Source organism: Balaenoptera acutorostrata, chromosome 6, assembly GCF_949987535.1.
Source record: "Balaenoptera acutorostrata chromosome 6, mBalAcu1.1, whole genome shotgun sequence".
In the NCBI taxonomy this organism is placed as follows: domain Eukaryota; kingdom Metazoa; phylum Chordata; class Mammalia; order Artiodactyla; family Balaenopteridae; genus Balaenoptera; species Balaenoptera acutorostrata.
This window is the reverse complement of record NC_080069.1, coordinates 73846655-73870003: the sequence shown is the minus strand read 5'-3', so window position 1 is coordinate 73870003 and position 23349 is coordinate 73846655. Positions and strand designations below refer to the sequence as shown.

Sequence of the window (23349 nt, the reverse complement as noted above, 5' to 3'; positions counted from 1 at the left end):
CGGACAGATGGAGTTTCCGGCCTCGCTCAGTGGTCGCCGGGTCATCCGCCCGAGCTCCTTTCTGCCTGAGGTCAGGGCCCCGGGAAGAAGCGCGCCGGCGGTCCGAGCATCCGGAGGGCAGTTCCGCGGTGGGTCCACACCCTCCTCGCGCGCCGCTCCCTGCGCGCCGGGCCGGGCGCCGGGTGGCAGGGCTGGCCGCCGCAGCTCTGAGGTTGGGCCCTCCCCCGGGGTGATTTCAGCGCTGAAGGTGGAAATGCGGAAGTTTCCAGCTGCGACTGACAGATGAGGCTCGCGTCCCGCTCGGCACGTGCTGCTGCAGCCCTGCGGCGCGCCAGGCCCCCGCTGGGCGCCTCCCCAGACCCTAGAGGCCGAAGAGGCGGCAGCGCGCCATGGCTACGCTGCCGAGCGCAGAGCGCCGCGCGTTCGCGCTCAAGATCAACAGGTAAGAGGCGCCCCGCGGCGGACTCGCGGCCGCACCGCCCCAGCTGGTGGAGTGCGGCGCCTGGGCCGCTCCGAGGGGTGGGGGTGGAGGTTGCCGCCGCTGGAGTCCCTGGGAGTCCGCGGGGGAAGGGCGGGGAGGGCGCCCGAGACACGGGCCCGGGGCCCCGGGGCCCCGGGGCCCCGAGGCGGCTGCGATGGGGCCCTTGAGCGCGGGATGGCCCGAGGGCTGGGCTCAGCCAGCTCCTCCCCGAGAACCCCAGTCCTCCTGATGGTCCTGTCACCAGTGTCTCTTCCCGGAGCCACCTCCCCAACCCCGCCTCGCCCGCGCCACCCTCGGGGTTGACAGGTGGCCGGGCCCGGGTAGTGTGAAGGACACAGGGTTAGCAGTGCGGCACGCCACGGAGTTTCTCATAAACTACGCCTTGCTTTGAGGCTGCTTGAAGGGGCGAGAGAAGAAGTGGTTGAAATGAGGAGAGTTTTGCTTTGAGGCAGCTGCTTCAAAACTTCGGTTGTTCTGAGGAGGACTCTTTCCCCTCTCGTTTTATTTTTCCAGAAAAAAGTTTGGCTCCTACTGACATCGCTATTTTTATTCTCTGGTCCAAAGGAGCCATGAAGTGGAAAAAGTGATTTTTTAAATTCTCCGTTTAAATAAACAAAAAGGAATTGCCTGTGGCTGACATTTTTACATTTCTAGCACTCCAGCAAAGAACTAAGGACATAGATCCAACCCACCATCCAATTCATAATCAAAATTGCACAAACTAAATGTAAGCACATCTACTGCTCAAAGCTCTCACTAAAGGTGCTTTAACTGCAGTTTTTCCTCCACTGAAAACTGCTGACAAGTGTTTGGAGACCGTTTTGTCGTGCCCTGAGAAATCTAGACTGTCTGGTTAAAAGATAATATGAAATTCATCCTGAAGGGTCAACTTATTATTTTACTGCCCTCATTGCTCTAGGATTAGTTAGTCTTCTTTTAGCTGAGCCTGTGAAAGGCTAGTTCCACAGTCCATTTTTGTGCTGCTAGACTGCGAAGAGGTTTCAGCCACGGGGAATTAGAAGCCCGGAATAATAAGGTGGTAACGTCTTGCAGAGGGCATATTGAGCTTTACTGGCCATTTTATTTCCACCTGTTGTGTAGCTGTGAGCAAACCATTTCTCTTTTTTTTTTTTTTTTAATGATTTTTTTTCCTCCATATTTTAAATTTATTTATTTATTTATTTATGTTTCGTTGTGTTGTGTCTTCGTTTCTGTGAGGGCTTTCTCTAGTTGTGGCAAGCGGGGGCCACTCTTCATCGCGGTGCGCGGGCCTCTCACTGTCGCGGCCTCTCTTGTTGCGGAGCACAGGCTCCAGACGCGCAGGCTCAGTAGTTGTGGCTCACGGGCCTAGTTGCTCCGCGGCATGTGGGATCCCCCCAGACCAGGGCTCGAACCCGTGTCCCCTGCATTAGCAGGCAGACTCTCAACCACTGCACCACCAGGGAAGCCCCAAACCATTTCTCTTACCTTACTATTTCTTCATCTTTAAAATGAGTTTAATTATTATTGTGTACTGTGTATTAATGTTGGAGGCCGAAAGGTAGTAGTCAAAAGGCATAAAGTATATCAGGGATTTCCCTATGGGGATTTTTTTTCTGCATCGGGTTTTGTGCCTGTTGCCATGCAGGAGGGGCAGTTCGTTTGGGGGCTGAGGGAAATCAAACTGAAGTTCCTGATGGATGTACCACTTGTCATAGCTGCTGCTCTTCTATCTCTCTTCTATTTCAGGTCAGGTGGTATGACTCTGACAGAAATATGTTAGAGACTTGGGGTTGGGTGGAATTAATCTGAGGAGAGCAATAGGACCTTCACTAATCCCTATAAGGCAGTCTTGAAAGCGGCAGTGGGGTTGGTGTAGCCTGGGGGTTCAGAATAAAGGCCCTTTCTGACTTACTTAAAATGGTATAGATGATCCTATTTGCAAAGCAGAAATAGAGACACATAGAGAACAAATGTATGGATACCGAGGGGTAAGTGGGAGGGTGGGAGGAATTGGGAGATTGGGATTGACACATATACGCTGTTGATACTATGTATAAAATAGATAACTAATGAGAACCTACTGTATAGCACAGGGAACTCTACTCAGTGCTCTGTGGTGACCTGAATGGGAAGGAAGTCCAAAAGGGAGGGCATATATGTATATGTATGGCTGATTCATTTTGCTGTACAGTAGAAACTAACACAACATTGTAAAGCAACTATACGCCAATAAAAATTAATTAAAAAAACCAATAATACCTGTGTAACCATGACAAATACTAGTCTATTAATCCAACAAAACAAGATAATCAAAACTGAAATAAAAACAAAGATTCTAAAAAAAAAAAAAAAAAAGAATAAAGGCCCTGGCTGGAATCACATCTGCTTACCGATTGGCTCTCTGCACCAGACTAACTGTGTGACACTGGGCATGCTATTTCACCTCTCTAAACTTTGAGTTTTTATATGTTGAATGGGGATATTCATTGTAATCAATACCTACCTTGTATGACTGTTGAGAGGATTAAGGGAAATAATATATACAAAGCGCTTATAGTGCCTGGCTCAGAATAAATGTTAAATAAATGCTAGCTGGCTTCATCCACATTACTATCAGCTTCATCACTGTCGTCATCATCTCCATTGCCACCAACTTGAAGATCCTAAGAAAGAAAGGTAGGGGGCTTCCCTGGTGGCGCAGTGGTTGAGGGTCTGCCTGCCAATGCAGGGGACACGGGTTCGAGCCCTGGTCTGGGAGGATCCCACATGCCGCGGAGCAACTGGGCCCGTGAGCCACAATTACTGAGCCTGCGCGTCTGGAGCCTGTGCTCCGCAACAAGAGAGGCCGCGATGGTGAGAGGCCCGCGCACCGTGATGAAGAGTGGTCCCCACTTGCCGCAACTAGAGAAAGCCCTCGCACAGAAACGAAGACTCAACACAGTCATAAATAAATAAATAAATAAATAAAAGAACGTGAATTTCTAAAAAAAAAAAAAGAAAGGTAGGAAGGAAAGCTGAAGCTGGAGAACTTCCTGTGCAGAGACCAGTCTGGGCTGGGAACAGTGATGCCAGTAGCAGGTTGGAGCCCCCTTGGGGTTGATGTTCTTGCTCATATGTCTTTCATCTCTGTGCTGAGGATACCAGACACACCCAGTGGAACAGAATGCGTGATGCAATCTGACCAAGAAAGGCCCCACTCAAGTTAAATAAAATTTAAAAGGTTCCCTAATCCTCAGGCAAAAATAAGGATTGGATATTCCTGTTTAAGGGGTTCTATTTTCCCTTTGGAAGCATTTTGTGTACTGGGTAGAGAGTTATGCAGAGGAGCTTGGCAGAAATTATTGTTCAAAGGAATGGATTAATAAGGGCCTACCTAGTATTAACATAATGTTAAAATGCACCATTTATTGATCATTTACCATGTCCCAGACACTGTGTTATGTGCTTAACGGATTATATTGTTAGATTCTTACAAAAACCCTATGAGACTCACCTGACGTCTCATATAGAAGAAGAAAATGAAGCTTGGAGATGTAGTTGCACAGGCCATGTAATTTGTTCAAGGCCATGCAAACATCAGAGGCAGAGCTGGGATTACAAACTGCTCCAAAGGCTGTGTTCTTGATTGCGCATGTGCTATTTTGATCCACATTTCTTAAGAATTTCCTTTAAAAGCAAGCAAGTAATTTAAAAAACACATCATTTCAGTAGCAGCATTGCAAATTGTTCTGATGAGTATTTAACATGTAAACAAACTAAGTGTGATGTTTTGCAATTTTGAAGTTGGAAAAGAAAATATTTTCCCTTGCATGCCTGTGTACTATTCTTTTTTTTAAATAGATCAACTTACAAAAGTAAGGCAATGTTGAAATACGGCCATCAGTACATTCAGCATGGGTTCATATTTTTTCACCTTTCTACCCTGAATGATACAAACTATCATTAAAAAATGTTTGTGGGGTTAAATCAATGTGCTTCCTATAAAGGAAATACTCAAATCTGATATATTAAAAATTTTACTTGTAAAAAGCTGAGTTCTGCCCATACCAGCCTAAAGAAAGAGTGAGCAGACTACCTTACAATAGGAAAAGAATGTTCCTCATTGTTCCCAAATTCTTTGGCTTCCTGCAAGCGGCATTGCCCAGTCTAGGGGCAGGACCAAAGTGAAGGAGGAACCTGGGAATGCCCACCAGTGCCCATTCCCCCATGATTGCCCTGGCTCTTTCATATTCTTATGAAGCCTAAATTTCCATGTGTTGGAAATCATCATAGGATATTGTTTTGTTTCATTTTGAGCACCAAGTGTAATTGTATGATGTGATCGTATGATGTGTTACAGTTGAACATCTCTCTAGAACCCACAGCTTGGGGAGATACAAGAGAAAAGATCTACCACTGAATTTTTCTAAGCTGGAAGAGTAAAATTTAATTTCTTATAAGTGTTAGATATTTGTCTTCGTTTCAGTTTAATTGTCACTAACTTCCTGTGCACAAAGGAAAGACTACATCTGAATTAAGCAGTTCATAATTATGTTTGCATTGGGGAATTCAGGCACTGCTGCATTAAGTGTCATAATACATTCCTTGTATGAGTACCAAGTCTTATCAACTACCTTTCTTTCTTAGTAGCATTTAGGGCTTTCATGTGTTATAAAAATTATTATTACGATTCTGAAAATTCATTAAACAAAATCTTAGTTTCTTTCAAACACAGGATATAGAACTAGATCAAATATGAAAGTAATGTAAGGACCTTGGGTAAAGAGAGGAAAAATGCACAATGTAGAAAAAATATTAATGATCCTCTGGACATTAAGGATTGAAAGGGGTAAATAATAATGACTTATGCTTGTATAATTCTTACTGTATGGCAGGTATGGGTCTATGCATATCATAACTCATTCACCCCTGTGATGTAGGAACAATTACTATCTCCATTTTACAGATGAAAAAACTGGGCACCAAGGACTTATGAAAATTGTCCAAAGTCACAAACAGCTAAGGCCAGAGCTGGAATTCAAATGCAGGCAGCCTTGCTCCAAAATCCTCTCCCTAAACCCCTATACACCATGCTACTGTCTCAGTTTTATTATATTTATTTATTTAAAAAAAAATTTTTGCTGCACTGAGTAGCATGTGGGATCTTAGTTCCCTGACCAGGGATGGAACCTGCGTCCCCTGCAGTGGAAGCATGGAGTCTTAACCACTGGACCACCAGGGAAGTCCAGTTTTATTTTAAAATAATAATAAAATAAGTAATATTTATTGGCTACTTACTACGTGCCTAGTATTGTGTTGTGAACTTTACATACCTTCATTTCATCATTGTAGAAAAGGAACAAAATGTGATGCATAATAATTATCATTAGAGAGTGATTTTGTGTAAGATAAAAATAAGGGTCCAAGAAGACAGATTGCATTTAAGAAAAATCCCAATAATCTTAGAAAAAAGATACAAATGAACTTGTGTACAAAACAGAGATAGACCCACAGACATAGAAAATAAACTTATGGTTACCAAAGGGGAAAAGCGGGGAGGGATAATTTAGGGGGTTGGGATTAACATATACACACTACTATATACAAAGTAGATAACTGACAAGGACCTACTGTATAGCACAGGGAACTATACTCCATTTTTTTGTAATAACCTACAAGGGAAAAGAATCTGAAAAAGTATATATATATATATGTGTATATATATATATATATACACATATATATATACATATATATACACACACACATATATATAAAACTGAATCACTTTGCTGTACAAAGTGACATTGACATTGACAATGTAATGAGATCATAACATGACATTGTAAATCAAGTATACTTCAATAAAAAAAGAACAATCCCAATAATTTTCGGCATAAAGACCAGAGCAAGAAGAAGGCACTGAGCTGTTCCTGAGAAGTGTTTGCTAATTTTGTCTGCAAAAATGATGCAAGCATAAAATATATGTATTCATATGTCTAAATGCACGTCTGCAGTGAAACAGTGCTCTTCTTTAGTAGTGATGGCAGAGCAGGGTGTGGTTGCTTTCAGAAATTGCTTCATTTGTCGCATGTGTTCTAGACCAAAAACCATGAGAAGAGGCTTCAGGCAATTGAACTCAGAATTATGGTCTTTCACATTCAGAATCATTTTTTTTTTTTGGATTCTTGGAAAAGCTCCACTTGAACTTCAGGCATCTAGTGCAATTGAAGGAACCTTCTGCCAGGGTGAGCTTTTCAATTGGAGTTCTTTGAGCTCTGACAATTCACATGTATATGTAAAGTCAGTGTTTACTTCTACATGGCAAAGAAAATATAATTATGTCATGTGGTTACCTAGGGAGAGAGGGAGAGCTCAGGGGACCAGGTCTCCCATCTCCACTCCCCACACAGAGCTGGTGATGGAATGAGATGATGTTAAAAACGCCTCAACCTTCCATCCTCTGTAACAGACAGGGATGTGACTACTCAGACTTCTTGCTGGAGGAGGCTAACGAAAAAGAGTGCTTAGTTCTTTTCAATGGTGAACACCGGGTGCTTATTCATGTTTTGGTCAATAATAAGTGGCTAAAGCAACAGGAATGTGCTATTCCTTTTCCCACGAATGTTCAGTCTAACTTATTACCAATCAGCAGCTATAAAGGTTCTCTAGGCTCTACGAAATTACAACAGAGTTTATGCAGTTGTGGTTAAGTGTGGTCCCTGTGCTTCTAGAGTTTGCACTTTAGTAGTATAGTTTGCTGTATTGACAACTTGGGGGTACGCAGAATAAAAACAGAATGGTATCTCTGAAAGTATATAGGAAGGCATCTGTATGCAGGGTGCGGTGAAATCAAACAAATTGGCAAAGTTGGCCTAGGGTATAAGACCATTATATTATGTCCCACTGTGTTTAGATCAAATGCAGGATTAGAAAAGCAGAAATGGCAATGGCAGAACCAGTGTTTCATCCACATTCTATTCTTTCATCCATGTTCATCATTAAAAGTAGGAAAGTACAACAAGCAAAAATTTCTATTACCCATAAGTTATAACTCTTAATATTTGGATGTACATCTTTCCATTTTTAGAAAAATGAGATCACATTGCACATGTTTTATGCTGTATTTTTTAAATTTAAAAATATGAACTCTCCATGTTCATCCACGTAGAGCTACATTATAATTTACATAGGCTGTATAAAACTGTGTTGATTAGATATACAGTGATTTACTGAATTAATTCTCTATGATTGGGTCTTAAGATAGTTTCTAATTTTTTATAATAATGTACAGAGCTTGATGAACAGTTTTATGCATATATCTTTATGTGTTAGTGCAAATACTCCCTTAAAATTTCTAGAAGTGGAATTGCTTGCTTAAAGTAAAGAAACATTTTTCAAGCTTTTGCTACACATGGCCAAGTTGTTTCCCAGAAAAGTTATACCTATTTACACTCCTGCCAGTGGCCCTACAAGTTCTCATTTCCTCACATCCACACCCCCGCCTGGTTTTATCATTGTTTTAAAACTTTATTAGAAATCTAGACCCCTTCTCTTCAATGTCTCTTACCTCTTCCTATTCAGCTTCTCTCCCAGATCCCTGTATGACCTCTGAAGTCATTCTTTAGGGATTAAAATAGTTGTGCAATATATATACTACCAAATGTAAAATCCTTATGGGGATATTTGGGGCTTGGTAAAATTGAATGGTTGGGCTGATTCTCCCCTGTTTGATCAGGGAGATGTAGTTCCTCTATTGTACCATACCTCAAATTAGACAAACTGGGAAGAATGGCCATGGATAGAAATGTTTTTCCCCAAATCTCTGCTTTGCCTTGTTGCTACACAGGGCAGTACTCAGCACACAGCAAACATCTTCTTTGGTGGAACTGTTTGAGTTCTCGGTAGTCAGTTCTCTGCTGTGTACTCTGAACACTCAAGAGAACTTGGGGTCTCATCAAGAAGTTACCCACCTGAGGCCCTGGATTGTTAGGGAGGCAAACTAGAGTTGCCTAAGGGGTGCTAGTCCTCATGCAGTAATTTACACCAGAATGACCATCCCCTTTCCCTTATGCTAGTGGAAAACTTGGGTTCAAAGTCCACTAAAAATGCACTTTATCCTGCTATTTACCATAAATGTTGTTTCAAGGCAATGCTGGCCATCTGTTCTCTATGGGAACAGGATTGCCTCTGGTTTGCTTTACCTACTGGTATTTTACTCTTTCATTCTAAATCACTACCTATTCTCACAGTATCCCTTTAGAAGGGGTATCCAATTTGCCTATTTTTAAAAATTAATCTTTATTGGATTATAGTTGATTTACAATGTTATGTTAGTTTCTGCTGTACAGCAAAGTGAATCAGTTATACATATACATATATCCACCCTTTTTTGGATTCTTTTCCCATATAGGCCATTACAGAGTATTGAGTAGAGTTACCTATGTTCTGCAATAGGTTATTATTAGTTATCTATTTTATATATAGTAGTGTGTATATGTCTCCAATTTGCCTATTGTATCTTGTTCTCTACCCAATAATTTCAATCAACTCACATGAATTTTTTGATTGCCTATGATTTTCTCTAGGCATTATGAAAAACAAAAAAAACCCCAAACTCCCAAAACAACAAGTTTATGCCCCCCGAATTCAGCTGGAGTGAGCAGATTCACATAAGTGAACACAAGAGATGGTGTTTGGTTGCATGGCCAGGTGAGGGTTAAGAGCAGGAATGAAATGTTGACATAACTCAGAGGGGAAGGAAGGAGTAGCAGCCCTAGAGGGTGAGGAGGTGAGGCTTCAGCCAGGCCTGAAGGACAGGGCGGTGATTGACAGATGAAACTGGTATAGTGCAAAGAATGGGTTGGGGGGGGCTCCATGAGAGGGGTAAGGAGGCAGTTGCAGTCATTCCGATGTGAGGTGATGTCTGGGATTAGGCTGGCGTAATGAGCATGGAAAGAAAAGGGTCTGCGTCAACAGATACTTCAAGGAGAATCAGCTGGACTTGAGAAACAACTAAATATTTATTCATTGGCTCATTTCATGAATATTGATTGTAGTCGACTATGTGCCTGGCAGTGTGTGTTCTAAGAGGTGAGGATAGAGCAGTGAATAAGGAGACAAGGTTCTTGTCCTGAAAGAAGTCATTTTTCCAGTGGGAAGACAATAAAGAAATAAACCAGGAAATGAAAAGGAAATATCAGGTAAAATACGGTGCTATGCAGAGAATGTAAAAAGGGCCATGTCAGGTGTGTGGATACCTTAGGATAGAATGGTCAAGGAAGGCATCCCTAAGGAGATGAGCTCCGGCCAGGACCAGGCAGGGGAGTTAGTTAGCAAGTCCCATACCCAGGGCAAAAGTAAGGCTGATGTGTTGGAAGAAAAGAGAGCCAGTGTGTCTGGATAGAGTGAGTGAGGGTGGGGAGTGGTAGAGATGAAGAGAAAAGTAGGCAGAAACGAAATCATAAAAAGTCCTTAGAAGCCGAGGAAAATGTTCAAATGTTATTCCAAGTGCAATGGGAAGGTTTTGGGAGCAGAGGCACGATGTGATTGACCTCTGTGTTTAGAAGATCACTCTGGCTCCCCTATGGAGAAGAAAAGAGCAGAAGCAAGGCAAGGTGAGAGGTAGTACAGGGTCCAGGGGAAAGGTGATGGTGGCAGGACTGGGGAGCCGAGAATAGAGGGAGAGAAGCCGTCAGCTCTGAGACATATTTTGGAAATTGGGTTGATGGATTAGACGTGGCATGGAGGACAATGAGAGAAAAAGAGGAATCAAGATGTCTCTCAGGTTAGAGTTATGTGTGGATGTTGATGCTTTTAACAGATAAAAAAGACTGGATGAAGAACAGGCTTTCAGGCTGAATCAAGAGTTTAATTGGGGACGCACTAAGATGCATATTAGAAATTCAACTGGAATTACCTACTACGTAGTTTTATTCGGGAATCTGGGGCTCAGGGGAGAGGTCAAAGCTGGATATTTAAATTTGCACATCATTACCGTATAGATGATATTTTAAAATAATGGGGAGAAAGAAAATATTAGAGTTATCTTGGTAAGTTTTTTAACAGCCACAAAGCTATATGTATAGTATGATACCTTTTTTATGGAAAAGTACATATGTGTGTATCTCCCTACAGAGATTAAATAGATTGATACATGTGATAGGGAGGTGAGCGGAAGGACATGTGCTAACATGTGATAAGTGTTGGATAATACCTGGGTGTTAGGATTATTGGTGATTTTTGTTTCCTTGTATGCGACGTGTGTGGTTGTATATTTGACAAGTTTTCTTCAAAGAGTGTTTTTGTAATTGGGAAAACTAAAGTTTATAAAAGAGGTAACACTAAGATTTCCATCCTGGGGAAATTGGATAAAGAGGATGCCAATGAGAAATTATGAAAATTAGGACCTTGAGTTGGTTTAAGGAGGATGATTTTGTACTTCTCTTGTAGAGTTTTGTTTAAGAGAATATAGTAGATTTCACATTTCCATATATTTGCTCTCCCTCCCTGTCAGAGGAATTTACTTTTCACCTTGTTGAAAGTGATGTGGTCACTTTGAGGTACGCTTTCAGAGCTGGCCTGCCCTTTGTCATATCATTGCTTCCTATTCTATACAACCAGTAATGCTCCAGACAGAGGCTGATCTGTCAACCTGTGTCCTAGAGTAGAGACAGTTAGAGCAGAGCCACAATTGCTCTCTGGAAGTCTTTGTTTTTATAAGCCACTAAGATTTTTGGATTATTTTTTATCACAGCAAAACCAAGCCTACCCTGACTAGTACAGATGAGCATAAAATATACAGCATTTCTAATGGGCAGTTTGAGATACAAACTTGCGGCTTGAATGATAGGTCAGGATGGAAAATATTGATTAGGAAGTCATCAATAAGATGGGGCTGGGAATGAAGAATGGACACATTTTCTAAGTAGGGATGTAGACTGGGAAGAGAAAAGGAATGGGCCTAGAGGGTCACTGCTAGTTGGTGCAAGAGAAGAGCTATACAGAGAGGAGGAAGAATTTGACTAAGGTGTGGCAGACTGGGGTGCTATTAGAAAAGGGAGGTAACAGGGCAGTTAAACAGGTCAGATGCAAAATTATGAGGACAAAGAAAGAGGCATCAGATTTGACTTGATGGTGATCAGTGTGAACCTCTGAGACAGCAGTTTTAGTGGAGCTGTGGGGAAGGAAGTCAGATTTCACAGGTTATGAAGGGAGTCAATGCAGAGGAAATGGAGGAAGCTGGTAGAGACCACTCCTTTCAAAAGTTTGGATCAGGCGGAGGAGAAGTGGGGCAGCGGTAACCAGCGGCTCTAACAAGGCTTTGACTTTCACACAAATATCACATGCAATGCTAACAGAGGATTCTTTCATCTTAGAGAGAAAGCACGCAGTTTATTTTTTTTTCCCTATAAAGTAAGTCTTACATGTGACTAAAGATATTTAAAATACCTGATACTGTCTAATATATCATAAATTTTGCTGGCACTAACAGTAATTAAAATAGTCAACTTAGATATTTTCTTCCTGGGAGATTTTGAAACTCAGTGGCCCTGTTATATATTATCTTTAAGAACATGGTTATCCTTTCTGTTTTATTTTCTTTACATTTATCTTCATATGTTTGAATTACAAAAATTATAGGAAAGAGTACCAATGTTAGCTACATGTTAAACAAACCACGTGTTGTGCGTTGAGTTGTGTCCCCCCCCAAAAGATTCCTAAGTCTTTGTGAACGTCATCTTATTTTGGAAATAAGGTAATCAAGTTAAGATGAGGTCACACTGGATTAGGGTGGACCCTAAAGCCAATCACTGGTGTCCTTTTGAGAAGAGACACAGAGCCACACAGAGAGGAGGCCATGTGAAGACAGGCAGAGATTGGAGTTATGTCACCACATGCCAAGGAACACCAAGGTCTGCCAGCAACCACCAGAAGCTAGAAGAGGCAAGGAAAGATTCTTCCCTAGAGCCTTCAGAGGGAGCAGGTCCTGCTGACACCTTGATTTTGGACCTCTGGCTTCCAGAACAGCTTGAGAATAAATTTCTGTTGTTTTAGGCCACCAGGCTCATGACAATTTGTTATGGCATCCCTAGGAAACTAATAGAGTACCTCAAAGTTTATTCACTTAAAACAACAGCAGTTTAGTGTTTCTCATGATTCTGTGGGTTGGCAGTTTGGGTTGGGCTCAGCAGTTTGGTTCTGCTGGTCCTGCTGTGGGCATCATGTGGCTGCAATTCCCTGGTGGCTAGACTGAAGCTGGAGCATCTAAGATGGCCTTACTCACAAGTCCAGGGCCCTGGGGGGCTGGCTGTCTCTCTGCACATGGTCTCTTTTCCTTCAGAGGTCGGCTCCATATTCCTTACATGGTAGAGAGGACATTCTAAGAGGATGAAGGTGGAAGCTGCAAGGCTCCTTGAGGCTTAGTCTAGAGCTCCTACAACATTACTTACACCACATTCCTTGGTCAAAGCAAGTCACAAGGCAACCCAGCTTCAAGGGATAGGGAAGTAGGCTAAGTCTCTTGATGGGAGGAGCTGCAAAATATTTGTCCATTTTAATCTGTTACAGCCCCCAACAAAAAAAGTGATCATATCCCATTTCAAACTGCACATATTTAAGCCAAAGGTCTTGTCATTCTCTGTTCAGATCACAATACCCATTTCACTGGCAGAGAAACTGAGAACAGATTAAATCAACTCCTTCAAAGTTACCAATGAATCATGCTTTGTGAGAGACTTTTTTGGCCCATGGAAGACAGCTATATATCCGGAAGAGCTAATCACAGTCCTGCCTGGAGGCAAGTGAATAAACTTAATAACTTCCTGGGTTTCTCTTAAATCCCATAATTACATTGATGGAGCCCAGATTGCAGAGCTCTCTAGTCCAGAGATGAAGCAGCAGTTTGAGGATATCAGAGAAAGAAGGTGCTTGAAAATTGCTATGTGTCATTCAAAGGAGCAGGATTTGAGGCTAAATTAAATGACTAGGAAAAGGGCCAGTGAGCTCTTTATCCTCAAGAGTTACCAAATGGGCTTAGAAATTCAGTGACTGCCCTGGTCCAGTGTATGTTCTGGGCTGGGAAGAATTAATGAGAGTAGAAGAAATGAATGGTGCAGAGAAGCAGAGAGATCAACCTGTTAGGAAGGTATGTGCTGTGGTCTGTCTTAGAAGGTTCACCCTTTTATGAGTTAGGATTGCTTTTAGCTGCTGCAAGGAACAGACAATCCCGCTAAACAGTGGCTTAAATAAATCAGGGGTTTACTTATTTTTCTTGAGTAGGAAGAATTCCAGTGGTTGGCAGTCTAGGCTTGGTGTGATAGTCCAAAATACCACTGGAGACCCAGGTTCCTTGTGTCTTTGTGTTCCACCATCTTTAGTGTGTGGCTCTCATCCTCATGGTCAGAAGATGGCTCTTGAAATTCTACTCATTGAAAGAATATTGAAGACAGGAAGAAGAGGAAAGGCCAAAGAGGCATGTCAGCTAACTTTGCTCTCTTTTCAGGAACTTTCCCAGAAACTCCCACAGTGACATTTGCTATATGCCTCATTGATCAGATCTGTTACTCTACCTATAAGAGAGGTTGGCAAATGTAGTTTTTATTAGCCCAGCGCATTGCCACCTCCAACAAAACTAGGGCTGAGTTAGAAGGAAGGGGTAATGTCTATTGATGGGCAACTTAATGGTCTTTGCCATTGCTCCCAACAGTTGCTCTGGGGACAAATTAGTGACAGAACTTCCATTGTGGCAACATGGTGCTTCCATCCCGTTAATACTTGTAGCAGATTCAAGCTCATCTAATTCCAGGACCCTGGCCTAATGAGGAGGGATATCCAGGCTTATAGGTCTAGTATTAAATTAGCTGTTGTAACAAATAATCCCAAGATCTCAGTGGATTAACCCAACAAAATCTTATTTCATATTCATGTCACAGTCTGATGCAGGTCAGGTGGCTCTCCTCCAAGCAGTGACTCAGGGACCCAGGCTGCTTCCACCTTATGGCTCTGCCATCAGAAAAACTTTCAGGTTTTTCTGATAACATTCAGCTGTTGGCCAGGAGGAAAAGAGAGTGAAAGATTGTGCCTCCAGTTCTTAAATACCTCAACTCAAAAGTGGTCCACATCACTTCCACTCACATCCCATTGATGAGGACTACTTACAAGTCCATTGATGTGCAAGGAAGGCTGGGGAAGATAGTTCTTGTCCAGCAGCTACTTTCCAGCAACAGATCTTCACTGCAAAAGGGGAGCATGAATCTTTGGGGGTCAACTAGCCATCTCTGCTACAGGGTCCCAATCACAAAGGAGGAGCCATTAACAAAATATCAATAAATGTATGTGTAGGCCTGGTTTGCTGTGCGTTTGGTGGATAGATAAAAGCCACGTGGTCTCAGTCACAAGAGTATGAGAGTGGAGGCTGTAATGGAAGCAAACATGAAAAGCAAATGCTGAAAGCACCTGAGATTCTAGGAGGAGATAATAAGAATACAAGGCATAATTATCCTTTTAAGGCAGGTGACTGATAGTTAAAAAAAATTTATTTTAAATCTAATTGCAGTCAAGGACACCAGAAGGGCTATGTACAGCTGAACACTTATTGGAAACTCTGCAGATTGACAAGGAGCCAAGTTGCTCAGCCATTTTTTTTTTCCTGAGAACAATCAGTTTTAACACACTTGAGGAAAAACCACAAGATGAAGATATTTTTAAAGCTTTTGAGTGATTAACTTAGAATTAATATTTCATTTGACAGGAAGTAAGATGTTTCGTATGTTAGAGAAAGAAGCATTCGAAAACTTTGCATTCCCACTGAGGAGTAACAATGTCATAGTCCGATCTCCCCTCTGTGACAGGAGAACTTTGATGAGAAGCTGAATCACTTTACTTTTCGTGACTGGTTCCCTTTGGGTCAGTTGAATTCTCTTGTTTATTTGCCTTTTAATCGTTTTAATAATCTGTGAAATCAATCTTCCTTATTCATGTTAACAGTTGTAGTAATAATAATAACAACAACCCACAGAGCTCTCACTGCAGGGAGAAAACAGGTTAAACCTTTGAGTCAGGATAGGAGGAGGCAAACAAGTCAGATTCCTGTCCCTACCTACTGATTCCCAACAGGAGCATTTTTCAAAAGTTCTTTAACTTCCCCGAGTCTTAGTTTTCTCATCTGTAAGACAGAAATATTAATAATACCAACATCAACAGGGTCAAATGAAATAGTATCTGTGAAAATGCCACATAAATCAGAGAGCACTGCACGCATTTTAATAAAACATCTGTAAAATGGGAATAGATGCCTTGTTTCTGTGATCAGTCGATGAGGTGACATATGTCATACACCTGGCACAGGGTCTCACACTTGGTCACACAGGATCTCAGAAAAGAAAAATAAAACACATCACACTGAATATTTGAGTCACACCAGGCTCCAAATGCCCATTTTACCACTTCCTAACTAGCTGTGAGCAAGCTACTTAACTTCTCTGGGCCTCAATTTCTTTATCTGTTACATAAAAAGATAATGTACTATCCTATAGGGTTGTTATTAGAATTAAATGAGACTATGCAGAAATTACCATATACTTGTTTGATAAATGTTAATTTCTCTTTCCTCTTCTCCTTTGGAAAAGGAAAGTGATTTGGTATAAATAGTTGAATTCTCATTTGCGATTAAGAAATAAGCAAATTATTTAATCCATATTAAAGGAATTGTTTTGTTTTCTGAGCAAAGTTAAATAGCAACTGCTCCTCTGCAGTTTAAAAAATTTTTTTTAAATGTTAAAAAAAAATTGTTGGGGGCTTCCCTGGTGGCGCAGTGGTTGAGAATCTGCCTGCCAATGCAGGGGACTCGGGTTCGAGCCCTGGTCTGGGAAGATCCCACATGCCGCGGAGCAACTGGGCCCGTGAGCCACAACTACTGAGCCTGCGCGTCTGGAGCCTGTGCTCCGCAACAAAAGAGGCCACGATAGTGAGAGGCCCGCGCACCGCGATGAAGAGTGGCCCCCGCTTGCCACAACTAGAGAAAGCCCTCTCACAGAAACGAAGACCCAACACAGCCATAAATAAAATAAATTAAAAAAAAAAAAAAAAATTGTTTTGTTTTCTGAGCAGACTTAAATAGCAGCTGCTCCTCTGCAGAGAAGGGCAGCCTGAGCCTCCATATCAAGTAGTCCTGGTGATTCAGATTTTCTTTTGCCTGAACACCGCTCTCCTGGGCTGCTACACACACCCCGCATGGCCTTAGAAGAATTCACACATTTCAACTTTCTGGGTCTCAGTTTCTTCAAGATGGAGTTATAATAGATGATTTCTAAAATCCCTTTCAGAGCTAATATGACTTTGTTTGTTTATAAATGCTTCCCCCACTAGATCCACTCAAAAGGATGAATGCCAGGTCCCAGACTGTCCTTGAGAAGAAATTTGGGACCCAAGCCAATAACAAATGACAGCAACTTAACTATGACTTTTTTCAAAATTCTGTTTTACTGAGAAGTAGACAGATCAACTGTATAATTTGTCTTCATTGACAGAGGAAGACTGTCAATGAGAAACTGAGAAATCAGTGGTATACTTCTTGTCACATCAGAAGGAAAGAGATAGACACAATTCAATCAATGACTATTATTTTTAAAAATGAATTCTTGCATTTTTTGAGCACTTTTACCATGTCCTTCACATGTGTTACCTTGTATAATTCTCATAACAGCCTAAAAGGTTAAGGGTGTTCTTATTATCCCAAGGATGTAGATTTGGAAACTGAGGCTGTGAGGTTATACAGTTTTCCCAAGGATATAAATAGTAAAGCTGTGGTGGAAACACAGGTCTAGCTGAGACCAAACCCGTGCTCTTCCCCGCTTGCTTCTTGTTACTGCCAAGCATTGCTGCCAGCAAGCCAACTTTCTTGCTGAAATAAGTTTTCATCGTGACCTTGCCATGGAATTTATCAAGATTGTTTTTTCCATATGCCATAATATGTTTCGTTTCGCCTCAGACGAGTCAGAGGATTAACTTCCAAGAGAGACAGACTGTGTCCACTCCAAACACAACTAGAGGTAGCCTTACAGCATCTGAAAATCCTGTGCTGGTGTCTCTTCATCACAGCTTGAATATGATTTTATGGACTTTTTTCTATCGTTCCATTAGAGTGAACCAAAACAGACTTGATTTTTTTCCCTGAAATTAGCTATGAACAAAGGTGCATTTTCAAACTAAAGAGTCTTTTTTTTCCCTCCTCCATGTTATCAAAACTAGAAACAGTCCACTAAAAGCACTGCCCAGCCTCAGGGGCTTAATTAGCTCAGGGGTATAATGGATGAAACCTGATTTTTAGAAGGAGGAGAGAATGTTTGGGATGTTGGGAGGTATTGGGAGACCTCTTTATGTTTTGGTGTAACAAACACAGTTCCATTCACATCTGGCCCCTTCAAACCAGTGCCCATTCCCGTCCCCGAGTGCTGCTGACATTATGAACTGCACCACACCCACAGATGGAGAGTCAACTGCTGTGTTCATTCTCTGGGAAGATGTCATAGTGTGGAGAAAGAGATGCCACCCTGGGGATCAGACTTGGGTTCTAGTCTCTACCACCAGTGAAATTCGAGTTTCAGATACAAAGAAGAAAGATCTGATTGATCCCCTGAAAGTTCAATATTTACTAGTTGATGCGTGCTTTGTTTAATGTCAAGATTCTCAGGGTGCCCCAGTTTGAACAACAGCTGTGTTCCCAACTGCAGAGCTGTTTTTCTTTCTTCCCTACCCTTCCCCCGAGGCCTCAAGTGGCTCCAGATGAAATGGGGTGTGTGGAGGGAGGGGGGAGGGGGATGGAGTTATTTCATTTATCTCATTGCCCAAATCTAGACGACTCTGACAGCAAAAGAATTTTCCATCCTACCCTCTGGAAGAGTATGTCAGTGAAAGGGACTGCTTGGTCCACAGTCCCCCTTTCTCTCCACAACTCCATCATCCATCCTCAAAGATGATGGTACCTACTACTCCAAAATCTTAACTTGTTCTTTAATATTAGCTTTCAAAGTTTTTTCACCACTGCCCACAGAAAGAAATAGACGGTACATCACCATCTCCCCGTTTCATACACACAGAGCACTCTTCTCCTTTCTAGCATGTATCACAATTTGTAATCCTAAATTTGTGTGATTGTTTATTTCATGCCCCTGCCACCCCACCTGCCCCTAGTAGACTGGAGGCTTCAGAAGGGTAGGTTTTGCTAACTTTCCAATGTTTAGAGCTTAGCATAACTCCTAGCATATAGTAGATGTTTAATAAATATTTATTAAAGAATTAATAAACTAATTTATGTGGCCAGCCTTCCCCAGGTCTTCAGGGTTCCTCCATAGAATTCCATCACTCCTCTCAAGTCTAATGTTAGCTCCCAGCTGTGGAGGTTTGAAGTTCAAAATTATTGGAGGTGCTTCCCCACCATAGCCCCTGAAGGCCCTACTCGTGTTTTCTTCCTAGTCCGTCTATGGTCGCTTATGACAGGTGGGCCAGTGAATTTTGAAGATGGCTGGCTACTGCCTCACTGAGTTCTTGGGGGCAGGTGCATCCCTCCAAGGGAGCTGATGGAAGGGCTGTCCAGGGGCAGGGCAGACCTCTGGATCCAAGTCACAGGACACCTGGGTTTTCTGACTGCTGGCCATTTGTTTTGCCCACATCAGATTATCATTCTAGGTCACCCACCTTCTGAGGCTGCTTTGCTGATTGCTGACTTCAGGTCCTAGGCCCCTAAGGCCTCACTCAGCCTGCTGTGTACAGCGTAGTAGGCCATCTTCAGCTAACAGCATGGGTAATTTAGCCTTCGAGGGTACTTGCTTTTTTAAAAAAGGCAGCTCTCAAAGTATTTATAATACATCTCTAATGATGAAATCATTAGGCATCTTGAAAAACAGTGAAGAAACTGAAGGGTTCTCTCCATAGGACCCCAGTGAGGCTGACCCTACCCTACTCCCTGCCATAGGTTGGCCCCATTTGCTGTACTGCTGTGACTAAAGAAAGAAACTGATATCTTGAAGCATCTACTCTGTGCAAAGTATCAGGCATTTTCCCAAGTATCTCTGATACTTACACAATTCCAGGTCATTGGCAGAGAAGCCAACATTCGTTGGCTAGCACCAAGATGTGGATGTTAAAGCTTCAAACTCACTAGACCAAGTGATATGGGACTTTGAGATGATTTTTCAGACAATTTAGGCAAGCAAACAAAACAACTAAAAAGGGCACACAAAAAAAATGTGGTTTTTTGACCTACTTTTTATCTGACAGAGGCAGGAGAGGCAGAGGAAATGGACTGTAGGAATACTTAAGGGATTATTTTTTATGGTGGAAGGAAGGACAAATATATATTTGAAACCTTTAGAATATACCTATAAAATGATTCCACTTTTCTAAGTGGTCTTGCCGTTGAATCCCGAGATTGTGGACATGTAATTCACAGGTAATTTACCAGTTTTAAAATAAGACCTTCAACAAGTCCAAGTAAGTTAGGTAAACTAGATGGAGATGCCACAGAAAAAAAAGAAATTTACCAGTATTTTTTCTCTTTGAGCATTCAGTTTAGTGTCTCCTAATTGGTGTTGAAGATCACATGTGAATATTGAGTATTTAAAAGGTTTTATATGACCTGAATATTTTCCTTTTGATGCTTAATAAAAATATTTTTATACTTACACCCAAAATAGAATATAATACTGCATAAATTAATTGCCATTCACACCTGATGTATAGAAAGAAGTACATTTCCTTATTTATCATACTATTAATTTGAATTTGCTGTTTGTTTTTTATTTTCTTTTTTATTATTATTTATTTATTTATTTTTAACATCTTTATCGGAGTATAACTGCTTTACAATGGTGTGTTAGTTTCTGCTTTATAACAAAGTAAATCAGCTATATATATACATATATCCCCATATGTCTTCCCTCTTGTGTCTCCCTCCCTCCCACCCTCCCTATCCCACCCCTCTAGGTGGTCACAAAGCTGATCTCCCTGTGCTGTGCAGCTGCTTCCCACTAGCTATCGGTTTTACATTTGGTAATGTATATATGTACATGCCACTCTCTCACTTTGTCCCAGCTTACCCTTCCCCCTCCCCGTGTCCTCAGGTCCATTCTCTAGTAGGTCTGCGTCTTTATTCTTGTTCTTCATGACCATTTTTTTTTTCAGATTCCATATATATGTGTTAGCATATGGTATTTGTTTTTCTCTTTCTGACTTACTTCACTCTGTATGACAGACTCTAGGTCCACCCACCTCACTACAAATAACTCAATTTCGTTTCTTTTTATGGCTGAGTAATATTCCATTGTATATATGTGCCACATCTTCTTTATCCATTCATCTGTCGATGGACACTTAGGTTGCTTCCATGTCCTGGTTATGCTGTTTGTTTTTCAATGTCTCTTTGTCAGCTGGAGAAACAGATTATGAATTGCTATTTTATATCTTTTCACTGCTTCCACAATTTGAAAATTAATCAAATACAGCAAGCTAATGAGCCTGTAGAATTTACATGAATTTTCTAATCTTTTAATCAAGAAGGGTATTTTTGACAGGAGATCTTTTATGGTGCCTATTTGTCATTTTTAAAATATTCAAACTTGTTTTATGGCAGAGAAATCTTTGTTTCAAAAGTGTGGCAGTCTCTGGGGAAATAAATATTTCTAAGCTTAACTTCTGTTGATAGTATTATTGTTTATAAATAAAATATTTCTAATTCCATTCTGTAGCCTCCATGTAAAGTATATTAAAAAGTTCTTTTCTGTTCCTCTATAAATTAAAAAAAAAAAAAAGAAACAGAGTTGAACAAACAATCTGTGCAGACTTTGTGTTGAAGTTCTTCAATACCTTCAGGAAAAAGAGTCTTGTGTTTGGTATAGTAATCTGGTGGGCTGGGGCCTCGGGTGAGGTGGTTTTTCTGGGGGACACTGACCCTGAAGTGTTACATGCTGCCACACTCACTCTCCCCCTTGGGCTGTGTCCCTAGAGCCCCAGAAGGGAGCCCTTGGTTCTCTTGCTTGACTATTTTTCCCCATGCTTTCCTTGACCTGTGCCTTTTATACAAAACACTAACATTGCCCTTTCTATCATCTTATGGCCTGACTCATTACCAGATTTACTTGGTCAATTTTATATTTCTTCCTTTCAAAGAAATACCATTCACTTACATCAGGTGCTCTTTTTTTTCCCCTTTTCTCTGATTCAGTTATCAGGGCCTAAGGAAAATTGAGACATAAGTGATGTCGGTTTAGATTGTCCACCTTCCTATTCCGTCCCTCCCTGGCTCCACCCACTTCTAGCATGTTCTGAGATTCTGATCCAGACATGGTCTGCAAGGGCTCTCTCTATCTGTATCTGTCTTTCTTCTTCTCCCCCAACCACCTTCAAAACCATCCCTTACCTGATCCGTCCTTCAATGTGAATTGGTTTGTGGCTGGTAAGCATGCAGTGGGTTATTGCTCATAGAGTTAGTTGCATTTTTACTGAGATAAAGTTATTAATAAATGCAGGGTCACTGCCTGGGGAAGCAGAACTAACTCTGGAAAATGGGACTTTCCAGAAACATCATAATCTTATGGATGGGCTTTTGTGGCCTGATACTGTTACTTCATTCTAAAGGACAGAATGAGGTGAGGGCAGAGCTGAATGCAGTTTATACCTCCACTCTAGGCAGGTAGCAGGGAGGTTATGCCTTCCCAGGTTGGACCCAATGCCCCATCTTCTCATTTCTCTCTTTGTACCTGGTTGTGTTTGTAACTGTTGTCACTGCTGTATACACTTCCCTTACCTGGGACCTCACAGGATGGGGTGAAGGTGGAGGCAAAGGACTGCTGGGAAGTTGCCCAGGATCTTGGGCCAGTGCCAGGAAATGGCAAGCTTTCATGTCCAGAAATAGCCCTATGGCATGACTTTTGGGGATAGAACTGCCTCCACCAGAGTATTCACATCCCAAATTTGTCGCACTGAGTTTTACTCTCCGACAGTAGCCTCTTTAAAGCAGTACAAAGATAAGTCACCATTCCAAGTCTTAGCCTGCCTCTGACTGCCGTCTATTTCTCCACGCAGGTAAATGAAAAAAGAGCAGTCAGTGATGTTTTATATACTGTCAGCACCAATCTGACAGCCTCAATAAACGTCCCTTCAAAAACAATATATAACATCAAACCTTTCTTCTCTGTTCCTGGCTGGTTAGAGTGTATCACATCTGCCATGCCATTTTTGGCCTTTCTAAGTATATTCTATTACTTTTATTATAGCATCAAAACAATTCATCACACCCTGAAAGCTTGATAAAGTTGCCATTGGCCCAAAGGCCCTCTCGCTTATTTTAGAACATGGGCTTTGTAAGGAGGAGTCACAGCTTGTGACCATCTGATCTTCCTGACTGTATTCCACACACCAAGGATCTTTTAAGTTGTCATTATGTCCTGACACAAGCATTTACCCTATCTTTAGGAGCATGTGCGGTTCAAGATGAGAGGGCAAGAGAGGGCTGGGTTGTTTATTATTAAACTGACAGGAAACAGTCAAGGCTCATGCGCTACTGCTTTCAGTTGGGCAAAAGAGGAGAAATTGATTGCTTTATAGAGATTCCTTTCTGCATTCTTTAGGGAAAAAATTTTCCATGTGGGCCAAATGATCAAACTGGACAATTTTGAGCTCAACAACTTTGACATTGGCTCTTGAAGGAATGAAACAATTAACTGATTTCCTTCGAGAAAAGACCATTTAGTATAATCTATCTACTCTGCAGAAAATATTCACAATAGACTCATCACAACAGGACCCTCTAATACCACATATCATTGGGGTTTTCATTGCTGGGATTCTTCAATTTAATGCTTCCCCATATTTGAGGAATAGGATTTACTTACCTGGACCGGCTGCTGATC

General features: G+C 41.6%; 1 protein-coding gene across 2 annotated transcripts in view; it reads left to right on the top strand.

Moving 5' to 3' along the window:
• Nucleotides 1-23349, top strand: part of DOCK8 (dedicator of cytokinesis 8) — a 224329-nt gene continuing 200980 nt past the window's right edge. Inside the window, exon 1 of one of the 2 annotated variants that reach the window (XM_007182233.3) lies at nucleotides 1-442. In XM_007182233.3, the coding sequence (XP_007182295.1) occupies nucleotides 390-442 (53 nt within the window). In that variant the 5' untranslated portion in view covers nucleotides 1-389. Of the gene's footprint in view, nucleotides 443-1444; nucleotides 1518-23349 lie in introns of those variants that run through there. The other variant, XM_007182234.2, reaches the window with a different exon arrangement.